The sequence below is a fragment of the Lactuca serriola genome, chromosome 9 (genome assembly GCF_051521515.1).
Source record: "Lactuca serriola cultivar US96UC23 chromosome 9, Lser_US96UC23_V15, whole genome shotgun sequence".
NCBI classification, from domain to species: domain Eukaryota; kingdom Viridiplantae; phylum Streptophyta; class Magnoliopsida; order Asterales; family Asteraceae; genus Lactuca; species Lactuca serriola.
This window is the reverse complement of record NC_136416.1, coordinates 135,328,155-135,344,683: the sequence shown is the minus strand read 5'-3', so window position 1 is coordinate 135,344,683 and position 16,529 is coordinate 135,328,155. Positions and strand designations below refer to the sequence as shown.

At 35.0% G+C, this 16,529-nt stretch overlaps 1 protein-coding gene across 2 annotated transcripts; it reads left to right on the top strand.

Moving 5' to 3' along the window:
• The first annotated feature begins 1,733 nt into the window (after positions 1-1,733).
• On the top strand, positions 1,734-7,145 carry LOC145072476 (RNA polymerase II subunit B1 CTD phosphatase RPAP2-like protein). Of its 2 annotated transcripts, none has more exons than XM_079018901.1 (6): positions 1,734-2,547; positions 4,149-4,661; positions 4,810-4,931; positions 5,457-5,711; positions 5,889-6,047; positions 6,855-7,145. In XM_079018901.1, exons 1-6 carry the CDS (start codon positions 1,953-1,955, stop codon positions 6,957-6,959), a joined length of 1,749 nt encoding a protein of 582 aa, XP_078875027.1. In that variant the 5' UTR covers positions 1,734-1,952; the 3' UTR covers positions 6,960-7,145. The 2 variants fall into 2 exon arrangements, with proteins under 2 accessions (XP_078875027.1, XP_078875026.1); XM_079018900.1 differs by having other exon boundaries at positions 1,737-2,547; positions 4,762-4,931.
• The last annotated feature ends 9,384 nt before the right edge of the window (positions 7,146-16,529 follow it).

Below are 16,529 nucleotides of genomic sequence, written 5' to 3'. Positions count from 1 at the left end.
CACACACACACACACATATATATATATATATATATATATATATATATATATATGCTTTAATAAATAAAAACCATTTTTGTCGCTTGTCATTCTTTCATTCATTATGTTACATGTCATTTTGTGGGTTTTTTTTCCAATTTTATTAAATTTCATATAATAATTAAATGTAACAAATGTAATAATAAATGCATATCAACTTCATTAATGTAATTTTCTTTATAATTTCTAAATTTCTAAATTTAATCTAGTTATTCTAATTGTTATTTATTTAAATTATCAATTTTGTTTAAACTTAAAATAGAAATGAACACTTCAATTTTAATTGTTAAGTATTTTTCTTTGTTTCCTTATAAATTCAACATGTTAACGAAGGATATCATCCTCAACAGGGCTCTATAACCTATAGGGATATTCTCTAAAATCAAAATTCATCATCAAATAAAGTAAACCGGACGTCATATCTGATCACGATGGGTATTATCTAAAACCCGATGGATAAGAAATTGTAATTCAAAGTTTTAATTATATACGAGCCTTCGTTACATGCTCTGTTTTCAAATGGAACGATCTGGTGGCATAGTTCTTGGATTTGGGGGATGAGGAAATTATTTATCACACTATTTGAAAATGCATTTATTCTCTGATTTGAACCACCATCGATTCAACTTTAGTCCCATCCATTGCCTGCAATCTACTATCTGAAAACGACTTTATACCCGATCTAAACTACCATCTGGAAAACGGTTTTCTTCCCCAATATAAAGGTGGAAAGAAGTTGTAAGCTTTTAGAGTTACAATGGTTCGTTAGAAACAACCAATGTATCGTCTAGATCTAGGGTTTTCTTGTTGGAAGTGGGTTTCTAGAACTCGATATTTTCAAAAGGGAATTTGGTTTTAGAGTTTTTGGGGGTTCTAAAACTCGATATTGGTGGCTGTCATGGTCACCGGAACTAGAGGTGATCGCCAGATTTGAACTGATGGTGAATTGTTTTTGTGAGAGCGACATGAGAGAGAGGGTTGGGAGGAAAAAAGACCTGCATGTTCCAGGGTTTGAGTTGTGCACCTTATTTGTTTTTTATTTAATTTATAAATAAGAACAATAATAATAAATTAACTAAAAATAAATGCATAATGGGTAATATAGTCATTTTAGGTCTATTAATGACCAAATACGATATAAAAACAAAACATAAGGGTGGTTCAAGTTAAAAAAAAAAAAATAAAAGACCAAACGCACAAGTTACCACAAAACACATGAACAATCTGTGTAATTCACTCAAAATTTTATATATCCGGAAACCCAAATATCAAAAATTATGATTAGGATATTTTTGAACACCCTTAATGATATATTGGATTTATATGTTTATAATTTTTCCATTTAGACCAATTCATTAGTCATTAGAGATCAGCTTGAGACCGAGACTTCTCGAGATTTAATGCATTTAACAACCTTGCTTGGGTCGATTGGAGATTGGCGGTCTAGAACCGGTCGGTGTAGTCCCTAGGCAATTTTTAAGATCGGTCCTGATATGTGGTTGTCATCTTCCTCCTAAAAGGAATTGGGCTTAGCCCGACCCTAAAAGGAATTGGGGTTAGCCCGAGAATAATAAAAAAATCTGAAAATAAGGCGCAAGAGCAATATGCCAATATGTGTGTTCGCCTGGTGCACTGATCCAAAAACATGGGTTTAATTGACCCGATGACTCGGATGACGCCTTGTTAAATTATGAGATTAGCTTCTTTTCACCAGAGAACCGAGCGTAAATGCCCTAGGGCTAGTAGCACTGGTAATATGCCTGATATATATAGTCTACCCATCTATTGAAGTCGGTCTGTTATGATATAAACCAAGGATCAATCGAAACGGATTAATCACTTCGTCTCGTCTCCCCAAATTCTACATACCAATCAACCCTGATTAGATTAATAAAAGGAAAACCAATTTAAACATGTCAAATATATCATCATCCTCATCACCGGTAGCTATGAAAGACGTGGTACACAAGCTACAACTATGTCTGTTAGAAGGTATCAAATCTGAAACCCAGTTATTCGTAGCTGGATCTTTGCTCTCTAAGTCGGATTATCACGACGTTGTGACCGAAAGATCAATTGCTCAAATGTGTGGTTACCCGCTTTGCCCCAACTCATTACCCTCTCCGGGAGAAGCTGCAGTTAAGGGCAGATATCATATTTCTCTGAAAGAGCACAAAGTTTACGACCTTTTAGAAATGCGTATGTACTGTTCGACAAAATGCGTAGTTGACAGCCGGGCATATGCTGAAAGTTTGCAGGATGAACGGTCCTTGGTTATTGATACAGCGAAACTCAATAGGGTGGTTAGGCTGTTTGACGGTTTGAGCGTGAAGGCTGAAGAGGGTTTGGGGGACAGTGGTGATTTTGGATTGCGTAACTTGTCAATTAAGGAGAAGGAAGATGGAGGTGTTGGTGGCGGAATCGTGTCTTTGGAGGAATGGATTGGCCCTTCAAATGCAATCGAGGGTTATATTCCACAACATGAACGCAGTTCAAAAAATAAACCGGGTATGAGATGAATTGTTTTAGTTGATTGCTGATCGTTTTTTTTCTCTTTATCATAAAGTTAGCAATTTATATGCGATTGGAATAGCTGTACGCCTGTACCTACCTTCGTGACTATAAAATTCTCAGATAGTCTGTCTCTCACGTCTCACCAGTGTTTCTTAAGGCTCTCTAGAACTTTACACTTCCAAATAGTTATATCACTAATATATTATGCTGATCAAGTAACTATAATTTCCCATTTCAATTTTTGGTTTGTTTAAGGTATATGAAATACAATGACAAAATCTCTATAATTAGTTTTTTGGTGTATAAAAGTTTCCAAGGATTCTAATTGTAAGCAATACCTTAAGCAGCACCAAGTGGATGTATTGGTCACTAAAGCATTGCTGTTTAAGGCATTGTTGTCTAGGAGCTTAGTAAAAAATTGTTCCACTTCCACATAATGGGAGACACTTTGAAGCCACTTATTACATTATCTGAGTCTGTGATAAGATTCACACCATTAGCCTCCTTGGATAGTAAGTATACAAGAGAAGGAATCACATATGAGTGGGACACGTGGCTGACAATGACATTTGTGGAGGAAGGTCAATGATGCATGAGAGGAAAGGGAAAATACTATATAGTTACAGATTGGGTGTGATGTAATTCATCATTTTGAGAATTAGAAATCGGCTTGTAAGCTTGGGCAGGAAGATGATCATTTAAATGTTCTCTGATTTTGTTTCGGTCTTTATTTGAAATTGAATGAAAGTTTTCCTCTCTGAATCATTGAAATCAATTTTGTCATTATTGTTTCCTACTGAAACAGATTGATATCATACCAATCTGTGAGTGTGCTTCTGATTAGTTATTATAGAGAAAAACTAGAATAGTTTGTTCAAGTATGATACAGAGGTATAGCTTACTCTATCTTGGGTGAGATAAATTAGACTATTTGATTCATTTCAAGTTCAACTAAATTTGGATTATATGGTCTAAATGTCAGGCAGTGAGTCACCAGGTGCTGGCAGATTTCTCTAATCAGTAAGAATGCCAAAGCCGATACATTTCAGATTGGTTAGAGTCTATAATAATAGCCTTTAGGTTTTTTCTTGAATTGGGTGTGAGGAAAAGGCAATGACTAATTTGAGAAAACTAAAGAAAATAGACTAAAAGCTAATTGGCTAGAAAAGAAAAGACACAGATGCATACACATTTTTTTGAAAATTCTTCTCCGTATTTGGTAATAAATATGCTTTTGGAATTTGTTTTATGGTAATCTAGTAACTGACCTTTTTTGTGGAAAACCATATCTTTATATATATCTGACATATCACATATGGTGTTGCTATGGTTGACTTCAAGATCTGTTTCTCCAGTGCTGTATATAATGTATGTGTGTGTGTGTGTGTGTGCATGCCTCTAGATTTACATTTCACTGAAGAATACATGTATGTACTGAAATTGTGGGTGCTGGTGCCATGTCATGGCAGCAAGTGGGCTGGGCCTGGGTTGTGTACATAAGGATGGGTATAAGCAAAACAAACTAAAGAAGTGACATAGTTTGTCCTTGTAAGAAATGCAGGCTGTTGATGTTCATTTTGTGGTATCTGTTTCAGGGAGGCCAAAAAGGGAAGAAGAGAGCATCTTTGGCGAGATGGATTTCATGAGTACCATAATTACTCAAGATGATGGATATAGCATATCTAAAGGAAAAGGAGCTGAAACAAAAACTAGTAGTAGTAGTAGAAAGAAAATGAGCCATAATAATAATAAAGATAAGATGAAAACATCATCATCATCATCATCATCGTCATGTAATGTGCAAAAGAAAAAGGTTACTACATCAAATGATGAAGAGAGTGAAAATGGTAACAAGGCAAAGATTGGTTCCTCTGAGCCAAGTTGTAGTGTTGGGGGGCTTAAATCATCTCTGAAATCCTCAAGTAGGACAAATAGGTCTGTGAGTTGGGCTGATGATCAAACACTGTGTGAATACAGTGGAAATGATCCTGATCCTGATCCTGATCCTGAGCATACATTCCGAGTTGCATCAGCAGAAGCCTGTGCTGCAGCACTGAGCCAAGCTGCAGAAGCCGTTGCTTCCGGGGAATCTGATGCTCCTGATGCTGGTAAGTAAGTTTCACTTTTTTTTTTGGTCTAATAACAAAACAAACATCCTAAAATTTTGGTTTTTATAAATACCATTACTACTCTTTCTTTTGATACCAGTTTCTGAAGCTGGAATTGTAATCCTGCCACCTCCTGGTGATGGTGCAGAAGCAGAAGCAGAACCAACCCGATTGAAATGGCCCAAAAAAACCGGTATCACAGAGTCCGACGTCTTCGATTCCTTTGAGGATTCTTGGTTTGATGCTCCACCAGAGGAATTTGTCCTAGATGTAACTACAATTTCAACATTCTTCTATACTTTACTTTAAGTGCAAGAACTAGAGCAACCTTCTTCTTCCATTTCTTTCTTTCTTTATTACAGCATCCTACTACATAGGGTTGCAAACGAGCCGAGCCTAGCCATGCTCGTTTAAGTTAATATAAGGCTCGAGCTTTATTGTACAGAGCTCGTAAAGAATTATAGAAGCCCGGCTCGTTTTTTGTCTAAATAAGCTTAAGCTGGTTAAGAAGCTCATTTATTAATACCTTAAATCCCTAATTCCCCCAATATGTTTTTATATAATATTATATATAGGCTCGTTTAGGAGCTTAATTAATGACATAGGTTCGTTTAAAATCGGTCTCGAGTTGAGCCATCCAAATACAATTAATTACAAAGCACTGTTATAGATTTTTCAATGTATAATGTGTCTGTAGTGAGAAAAAAATTGAAAATTGAAAGTAGAATGCTATGATTTAATAACCCCACCCACACCCTTATTTGTTCTGATGCAAAAAATTCCACTGAGTTTCAGCTATCACCATTTGCAAGAATGTTCATGTCTTTGTTTGCATGGGTTTCCTCATCTACTTTGGCGTATGTATATGGAGGTGATGATAGTTGTTATGCATGGGTTAATGGGCGGGAGTATCCGCGGATAGTTGTATTGGCAGATGGCCGGTCTGCTGAAATTAAGACAACTCTCGCAGGCTGTCTTTCTCGAGCTTTGCCTGGACTTGTTCGTCATCTCAGACTTCCCACTCCCGTTTCTACTATTGAATCCATGATGGTAAATATAATTACTACCTACTTTCATTTATCATTCTTTCAATCATGTTTATTGCTTTCCATCTTTTTCCAGAAAATGGATGCCATTTGCTACAATTGGATAATTTTTTTCTTAGAAAAATAAATCTAAATACATTTAAAAGTTAAAACTGAATGAATCACAATTATTCGTTGGCAGGGTTGTTTACTGGACACCATGTCTTTTATTGATGCACTTCCACCTCTCAGAATGAAACAATGGCAGGTGTTTGTTCTTTTGTTTGTTGATGCTCTTTCTGTCTCCCGGATTCCTGCCATGACCCCACACTTGGCAAATAAAAGAAGGTTCTTTCAAAAGGTGAACTTCAGGATAATGACATTCAAAATATTATGTGTATACAAAAACTTTACACCTTGCATTTTAGAGCAACATACAGAAAAGCAACCACATCACTTTATATGTTAACCTTTTATTTATTTCGCTTTCACTTTCACTATCACTATTATTATAACTTATAAGTATGATAAAAAAATAATTGAGTGGATAAGATTGTTAGTGTGTTTGTTATTCTATATTTTCCCTTTTCAAAACATAATAAAATTTAGAAACTTTAACTAGTTTTTGCTCTTGTGTCCTTCCCTAGATATGGGATATTTTTGAATTTGTCATGGATATCTACCATTCATTCACAGTCCCTGTCACTGTGATATGGAGCAGAGCTAGATAAATTAGGGGGTATGATTTCTAGTTTAAGTAACACAATCTCTAACTGTAAGAGGGAAAGAAATGAACTTCCCCGAGTTATATAGGAGATGTGCATGTAAAAACAAGGATTTGCGTTTTATTTCTTATATTATATTTTTCCTTTAAAACTTTACCCATAGCAAAAACCACAGGGGTATATACAATTTGGTTTGGTTAATTTTTCAAACTATAATAAACAATCATAATAATGTCCTTATAAGAAAAATAAAAATAAAAATAAAAATAAAAATTGCAAGTACACCGAGAAAAAAACTTGAAAGTAAATTGTTGTGTTGTGATAGTGGTTACCAACTTTAAAAATTCAAGACTCTCTTGTATCTTTCTGATTTTTATTTGGAAACTGATGATGCAAATAAATCCCTAATAATTTGTTATGTGGTTGTGGTTGTGGTTGAGCAGGTGTTTGATGATGCTCAGATAAGTAGCGAGGAATATGAGTTGTTAAAGGATTTGATCATTCCGCTAGGACGAGCCCCTCAATTGGCTACACAAAGTGGAGGCTAATTCTTCCTTTCCTTTCTGTTGATGATACGTTTCTCATCCAAGTTTTTTTTTCTCTTCAAGCATGTGTTTCTTTGATGATATGCTCAAATTTTATTTACATGTTTTTACATATGTAGTCATCAAAAATCGTGCCATTAATTGAAAGCTTAAATTGAATGAACAAGCAAAACATATTATGTCTTTTAAGTTGTTGCTTTTGTATTCCAAACTGAAGCTTTCACTGCTCAATCTTCTTATGCCTTCCTTTATCTCCGTTTATTCTCTTAGGTGTTTGTTTTGTAAGAGGTAAAAGTTTGTCATTTGCGGATCACATTTGCAGTTTTCTGCAGAACAAGAGATGAAACAAACATTAGTAGTTTGTAAGATTGTTTGTTTTTAAAGTTTGCGGACTGTTAAAATGAAAAGAGTTTTTTTCTCACTTACATTTTATCAGTAGTTATATAAAGTTTATAAAAGAAAAATTAAATTTAAATCCAAAACGCATAGATAGAATCTATCATATCGATTCAAACCGTTTTCAAAATAAAAAATAAAAATGTTATATATATGAAAGCTAATGAAACCTTGAAAATCATTCTAAAAAATAAATAATTCTAAAAAATTGTCTAAAGAATAGATAATTCTAAAAAGTTGTATACATCAAACCATTTATGGCAGATTCAAAACAGATGAAAGTAAACACAACAATAGAATGCATCATTAAAATCTTTGAATAGATGGGAATAGAGTCACTTGAACAAATTTTTTTATTTATTTTATTTTTTTAATCTATTGTATTGTGAAAAGGGTTTGTCGATTACAAAAATATGTATTGAGTTGGTCGAACAAGATTATATCAGTGTCATATCGGGAATTCTCGCCAATGTTATCCAAGTGATTATTAGTGGCGACTCATCTACCTCCTTACGCAATGCTCCACTTCTCATCTGTGTCGGTATCAAAATGTTTTTCCTATTTGTAACCCTAGTACGACGATGATGAAGAAGTATTGATGAATAATTGGTATAGGTTTCAACTTAAGATTATTACTAACATCTAAAGTCAATAGCTACCGATGAACACTCATTCTCAGTACTAAGTGGATTGCTCCTAGAGTGACTAGTGATATAACCTAGCACTTGATAAGGGATAATAATATTTCTAAATAATACATTTTGGTAAAAGTGCACTTAGTTTCTAAGTGTACCTAGATGAATGCCTATAATATGCAATGTCTGTACGCACACCAGAAAATTTTGTTTTCCAAAAGTTCAAGTTGAAAATCGTTTTGAACATAATTCTACTATAACCGTTTCTAGCATCACATTAACTTTCCTTAATTAAGCATAGTTGGCCAAACTATACTTAATTAAAGTCCAATAATGCGTACTCGAATTAGTTATACCAGTTCAGTATTTTAAAACGTTTTGAAATTTTTTGGCTATAGTTGTGGTTCTCTAAAGGAAAACCGGTATTCTTTATAACCTTCGGCTCTGATACCATTTCTGTCACACACCGCTAAAGCGGAAACACGAGGCGTGGCAGTACAAATGGTTTCATAGCAAAAGTTAAAAGACAACACCAACCTTAGTATTTAAAATCATTACAAATTTACAATGAGTTTAAACAACTTTTTAAAAGAAATTACAATGTATTTAAAAGTCAACACATGCAAATGCTCCTACAAGTGTTGTGTCTCTACGTGGCTCTTACTAGATGATTCCTGAAAAGCATGTAAAACGAGCGTCAACTACAAAAATAGTTGGTGAGTACTGACAAATTAAAAATAATATTGGTTTCATGAATCGAAATCAAAGTTTTGATAAAAGTTTCCATAAATAAAAATATATTGCAAAAATGAGTAAATAAGTTTGCATAAACAAAGTTCGTTGCCATCATGAGAAATAAAGTACGTTGCTCAAATGAGATGCAACGTTCATATGCTCATAGAAATAAAGTTCTTTGCTAAAACGAGTAAACAAGTTTCATTGCTATAATGAGCAATCAAGTTTTGTTGCTACAAGGAGCAAACAAGTTCATTGTTATGACAAGTAAATAAGTTTCCAATAAAAAAAGTTCGTTTCTATAATGCGAAACAAAGTTCATTGCTATAATGAGAAACAAAGTTCATTGCTATAATTAATAAACGAGTTTGTATGTATATGAGCCAACAATGACTTCACAACCAAGCCTATGACTGATGCCCTATCAAGTTCTATGCTTATCGTTCCATAGATTATATGGTATCATGCACTCAAACAATTGGGTTAGTGAGGAGTTGTCAATTCCTAATAGCGCTATCCATAATGACCATTGGCTCAAAGAGTTAATGGTTGAAGTAAAGTGTAAGGGAAGGGACTTAAGATGATAAGGCCTCATGAGTCAAGTTGCATAAAGATACATAGCAAAATATAGCAATCAAGTTTGATCCAAATCAATTTAAATACAAAGAACAATAAATAGTTTTTCGGACATGCTTTTCCACCCTAAAACATAAAAACCGAAAATAGGGGGAGTCATGAATACTCACAATGCATTGAGATGATGCAAATGGTGCCTTGAACTACGTTATACTTGTACCACTACCGATTCCTACAATAATGGTATACGCTAGTGAGTCTCTAATCGAAATCTAACACTAGTATACTTACTACTACAATAGAATTATGCCAATATTGTGTCAAAATTTAATATTGTTAAGTTACAAACATTTTTCTGTGAAATTTAGATTTCTATGAATCAATTTGTTGTATAACAACTTCAAGTGGAATTTCCCATTATTGAAATGTTAAAATTTATTATTTTAAGAGGTGTTCCAATGATTGAATGTTCAAAAACTAAATCAATTTAGTTCTAAAGTTTCCCAAACTTTTTATTTCAGTCAGAACTGAAGTCAAAGATGTTAAGATAAATTTTCATGCATTTTTGATTTGTCTAGCTATTTTTCATCATTTTAATTTCTTGAATAACCATAAAATTAGGAAAATACTAAATAGTTAATAAAAAATACCAACCTTCAAATTTTGGATCTAACTGTAATAAAAGACTTATAGATAAAGTTTCATGGATTATAGTTACGTATAGCCATTTTTCTTATATTTAATTCTCTAATTAGATAAAAATTCATGAAAAAGAGCAAACAGTTAAGAAAATTCTCCAAACTTTGTACATCACTAATATGTAACATATATTATCTGGGAAAAATATAAAAATGTATTTTCAAATAGTTTATAAAGATTTTTCTGATTTTTGTGTATTTATTCTATCAAAATATAGATAAATAGAAAACAGTTTCAAAAATTCCCTAAACCTTTTGTGCTAGTGTTATAAAAGATATAAAAGCTGGGAAAAATATAAAAGTTTGTTTCCAAATAGTTTAGATATATTTCTTTGTTTTATTCAGTTAAATAAGATTTAAGTAGTGAATAATTATTAAATAGTTAATGAAATTACCATACTTTTTGTATACTTCATATACAATGTACATAATCTGAGAAAAATAACAAAATTGGTTTTCAAATAGTGTAACCCAATTTTATAATTTTTGTGTGTTTATTTTAGAAAAAAGAAGATAACTAGAAAACATTATGTAAAATTTCCAAAAATTGGTATTCCACTTTTATTTAACATATATCATCTGAAAAAAATATCAAATGTGATTTTGATATATAGGAGTCCTATTTTCATAATTTATGTGTATTTAATAAATAAAAACTAGAATAAATAGTAAACAGTTAGGATAATTCCTGGATTTTTTTAAAAATTATTTGATGTTGTATATATGTGAAAAGTATTAAGAATCATTTGTAGACAGTGGAGTCCGATTTTTGTATTAATGAATGTTTATATATATCAAATGGAAATAATTAAATATGGACTCTTATATATATATATATATATATATATATATATATATATATATAACATGGGCTAAGTTCATTTAGGTTGGGCTAAGCTTTCATGGATAGTCCATGGAGTTTTTAACCCATGGATCCTATGAAAATGAAAGGTCATGGGTATTAGGGTTTACATGAATGTAAACAGTTAGGATAATTCTTGGATTTTTTTAAAAAATTATTTGATGTTGTATATAATATGTGAAAAGTATTAAGAATCATTTGTAGACAGTGGAGTCTGATTTTTGTATTAATGAATGTTTATATATATCAAATGGAACTAATTAAATATGGACTCTTATATATATATATATATATATATATATATATATATATATAAAACATGGGCTAAGCTCATTTAGGTTGGGCTAAGCTTTCATGGATAGTCCATGGAGTTTTTAACCCATGGGTCCTATGGAAATGAAAGGTCATGGGTATTAGGGTTTACATGAATGTAACCCTAATCCTCCATACTATATAAAGAGGTCTTTGGCACATGAAATGGTACTAGTGTGTGAGGATACAAGAGTGGACCAATTTATAGTGTGCTTACTATTCTCTCAAGTTTTCCAAGGTGTTTTTGGTGATTTGTGATTCCACTTGAGGCTTCCACACTATTGGGGCTAAGCTCTTAAAGTTCAAGACTTCAAGCTACATCAAAAGGTATGTCATCTTACTAGGCTTTTGTCGTATAGTTGCTTCATATTATGCTAGTTAGGATGAAACCTTGGAATATTGAATATTTACATGTATAATAGAGAAAACATAGATCCAAGGTTTATAGGGTTGCATGTACACCATAGGAGTGTTAGAATGCTCAAAACCATTCAGTAAGAAGGTCTCATCGTCGTCAACTCCAGGAGTTTGAGTAAATCCATTCGCAAGCAATCGCGCCTTATATGTTTGTACTTTACCATCCATGTTGGTCTTCTTCTTGAAGATCCATTTGCACATGACTATCTTACGGCCTGGTACATTATCAACAAAGTTCCAAACTTGATTGTCATACATGGACCGAATCTTGTTGTCCATCGTCTCTTTCCATTTAGCAGTCTCGGGGCCTATCATGGCTTCCTTGTAGTTGTTAGGTTCATCCATATTTACCAGTGTGCTATCATTGATAAATGTATCACCTTCAGAAGTAATATGGAAACTATAAAACTCAGGTGCCTGTCTAAATCTACCAGAACACCTCAGAGGTAAGGACTCGTCAATTGGTTCAACAGGAGTTTCCTCCTCAGGTTGAGCGCTAGTGTTTGAGGTTCATTCGTCACTTAACTCTTGAAGCTCTTCAAGGTCAATTTGCCTCGCACTGTCCTTCTGGAATATGAGTTCCCTCTCGCGGAAAACTCATCTCCTCGCAACGAAGACAACATTGTCACTCAGTCTATAGAAGAGATATCCAAAGGATTTCTTTGGGTAGCCGATGAAAATACATCGCTCACAATGAGGTTCAAGCTTGTCGTGAGTCTCTCGTTTTACGAAAGCCTCACAACCCCAAACCTTGATATGTGCAAACGAGGGAACTTTCCATGTCCATATTTCGTGAGGTGTTTTGGCAACCTTTTTAGTTGGGACTAGATTAAGGATATGGGTGGCAGTCTCTAAGGCATACCCCCAGATGAGATAGGTAACGAAGCTTGACTCATCATGGAACGAACCATGTCTAGCAAGGTTCGATTGCGCCTCTCAGCTACACCATTAAGCTATGGTGTCCTAGGTGGCGTCAATTGTGAGACAATTCCACATTCCTTAAGATAGTCGTGGAACTCGATACTAAGATACTCTCCTCCATGATCGGATCGAAGCATCTTTATCTTCCTGCCCAATTGATTCTCTACTTCTTGCTTAAACTCTTTGAACTTTTCAAAGGTTTCTGACTTATGTTTGATTATGTAGACATAGCCATATCTGCTATAATTATTAGTAAAAGTCACATATAAGCGGTTAGCATCCCTTGTGGCGGTTCTAAAGGGTCCACACACATCGGTGTGTATGAGGTCCAACAAACCTTCACCCCTTGCACAAGAACCAATGAAGGGTGACTTGGTCATCTTTCCAAGTAAACAAGATTCAAAAGTGTCATCCAACTTTAAGTCAAATGATTCCAACACTCCATCCTTTTGGAGTTGGGCTATGCACTTCTTGTTGACATGTCCAAGATGACAATGCCATAAGCATGCTTTATCCAAATCATTGGATGAATCAATATGAAACACATTATTTCCTAAGTTATCTACAACCGTCACATTTTCATATATGCCATTGCAAGGTAATGATTCAAAATAAAATGCACCATTAAAATAAGCATTTATTGAACCAATTTCATTATTAAAAGAAAAGGTAAAACCATGTTCATACAAACTGTGAACGGAAATAATATTTCTCACCATGTCAGATGAGTAGATACAATTATTCAAATCTAATTTTAACCCACTACTAAGCAATAAAGAATAAACTCCAATCTTGGTGACATACGACTTTTTCCTATTCCCCATGATTAAAGTTCATATTCCCGTGCTCCACATCCCTACTTCTTTTTAGACCATGAAAATTAGAACAAATGTGAAAACCACATCCTGTATCAAGGATCCAAGAATTAGCATGTGATGATTTATTAGATAGAATAGTGTAAATACCTGCAAATGAGGGTTTGATCTTACCATCCTATATGTCCTGCAAGTATTTGAGATAGCTTCGTCTCCAGTGCCCTTTTTCATGGCAATGGAAATACTTGGCTTCCTTTGGATTGGAAGAGGGTGTGACAGAACCAACTTTGGTTCCACTAGAAGAGGATCCGACATGGGACTTTCCCTTATGAATCTTGGAAGGAGTTGTCCTCTTCTTTGCCTTTACATGTCCAACTACCAGGACAGGAGCAGTTGCAGTAGGAGTAGGTACAACAAATTTTCCTTTCAAACTGCTTTCAGCAGTTCTCAAGAGACCTTGAAGCTTTCTTAGAGTGACCTCCTCCTTGTTCATATGATAAGTCATACAAAACTGATCATAACAAGGAGGTAAAGAGTGTAGAATAATATCTATAGCCAACTCTTCATCAAAGTTGACATTCAACTTCAACAAGCAGTCTACAAACCTTTGCATCTTTTGCAAGTGGGCCGTGATGGACTCTCCATCCTTCATTTTGGTCGTGATCATGGAGGCAATGATCTCATACCTCTCCTGCTGAGCAATTTTTTGATGGTACCTTTCCATCAAATCTTGGTGCATTTCATAAGGCCAAAATTCCTCATAGGACTTTTGAACCTCAGCAGTCCCGGTAGCGATCATTATACACAACACTTTTGTCGCTTCCCTCTCATGAGTTTTATACTCATCAATCTGTTCGGGAGTAGCAGTTGATTCATCAATCTCATTAATCTCTTTATCAAGGATATATTCTTTGTACTCATAACGAATAGTCATTTGGATGTTTCGAATCCAATCATTGAAATTCGATCCATTGAAGATGACCCTCCCACATAAGTTCATGAGGGAGAAAGAGCCGGAAGGGATTGGGTTGGAAGCATTGTTTTAAGTAGACATCTGAAAAGAAAGACAAAGTTTAGATTAGATAAGGATCCTTAATATATCACCCATATGAAATATTAAGGCTAGGACCCAACACAATATTCTACAATTTGGAAGAGGGATGTTGTAATCCAATTGTAAAATATTTGAAAGTAGGTAAATGACGATTTACCAATTTCCCCCATGAAAAACGAAATTGAAGATTAAGTTTTAAATGAATTGAAATTCCTAGATTCTTTTGAGATTCATTGAACTCTTCAATGGCATGTTTAAATCTCGATTATGCACTTCAAGTTTGTGACTGGGATACCGAGGATCACAAACAAGGTGTGAATAACCATGCAAATTAGCTTTGGTACTCTCGATGTTACAAATCACCTAATCAATGTGCCGGTTAACCACACACGCTCCATTAATCCATGATTAACACCAAGCTACCCTTTGCCACACATTTTCAGTCCTAAATTAGTGTGTCGGTTAACCTCACACGCTCCACTAACGACTTAACAAGGTGCAAAGTGCAACTTAATGGAATAGCACCATTTTCACATTTTTCCTAAAGTAACTAAGATTGAGAATTTATAAAAGTTTAGTTACTTTAATAATTTTCATTATACTTATTAATGAGAATTAGTGTCCTATCCTATCCGTTCGGCTAACAACCCTCCACCAGTCAAGGAAGCGGTGCGTGAGAGTGGACACCCTTTAAACCACCATTTTATAGGCAGTAACCTTATACCCCCTTTATAGACCGGCTTCGTGAATGAGGCCTACTAACGGTAAGACTGACTATATATATAAGTATTAAACTTTAATATAATAGCATCCAGTCGTAGCGGTCCATCATAACGCGAGTAGAAAATAACATCTAATAATAGCGAAGCAGCCATTGACTTGAACGCATCAAAGGAAAAACAGTCGGATGGCACTAACCGGCTAGGCCTGGGAGCTAATAAAGCCAACCTTGAGGCTAGGTCTTGACGAGATAGAAAAAAGGGTCATCTGTCCCTTTCAGCTAGTGCTATACGAGATAAGACTTTTTGTTCTCCACAAAAAGAGCTTTGAGTTGGCATACGAAAGCGGGCGTCAATATGGTTGTGCACGAGCCACTACGATTGATTCCCTCTGCACCAATCAAGATAGGGGAGGATTTAGATAGGAACGTGTGAACCAATAGCAGCTTGGTATGCTAGAAACGATTTCTATGGTCCCCCCTCGTCTAGAAAGCACTACATATATAAGAAACGATGAGCTTCACCGAAGGAGGTATGTTCTCTTTAGACTCTATCTCTAAGATACCATCTAAAGGCTTTATGCAAATCACTGAATAGAGTTTTGGAGCATCCTCTCAAGATCCCCTCCTGGAGAATGTCTGATGTGTTTCTTAATTGTGACTATAGATTCTACTTGGAAGAGTCCTTAACCACTCGGAGTCATGATTATAGAACGATGTCACAACAGTTGCAGATGGCAGGCTCATTGTTAATAGTTGTTTTGCCAAGAACGGTTGGTTTATTGAGAGCAGTTGATTTCTTGTGAACGGTGAAAGTTGTTGTAATGGAATAGAGAGTGGTGTAGTTGCTGTGAATGAGGTTGCATGGAGGACAACAGTTTGTTCGTCAGTGCTTTGGTTTACCAGTGGAGGTGGCGTTTGCACGCAGACGAATGTTCCACCAGTGGTTTGTACTATCGGCGGTGAGAATTAACTTCTCTTGATGTTTGCTTAATGGAAAAATTTGCAGCGGCATAGTGGCAAATGGTATTGATTCTTCCATTTTTGGCCTCCAAAGTTCACTTATCGGGTAGTTGGTCGTCGTTGGGCCACTGGATTGAGGCACATTAGTCACGACAGTTGTTAACTGGTGTGATGTGGTAATGTGAGTGATGTATATTTCTAACAACATCATGGATCTGATTGGGCTTCTTGGCATCTCACTAGCTTCGTTGGTGTTTTTAGTTGTCATATTCGAGGGTGATGATGTGTCATTTTTGGTTACCACTTGTCACACCGAACAACGCCAAATGATGTGACCTGGTCCTCCAGATATCTGAAGTGGTGGTTCTGATCACTATGTGGTGGTTCTAATTGCTCCGGGAAGACCTGCGAGGTCACAACATCGGAAAACCATCAGCCATTCTCTGGGAGGAGCTCCAGGGAAAACGCTCT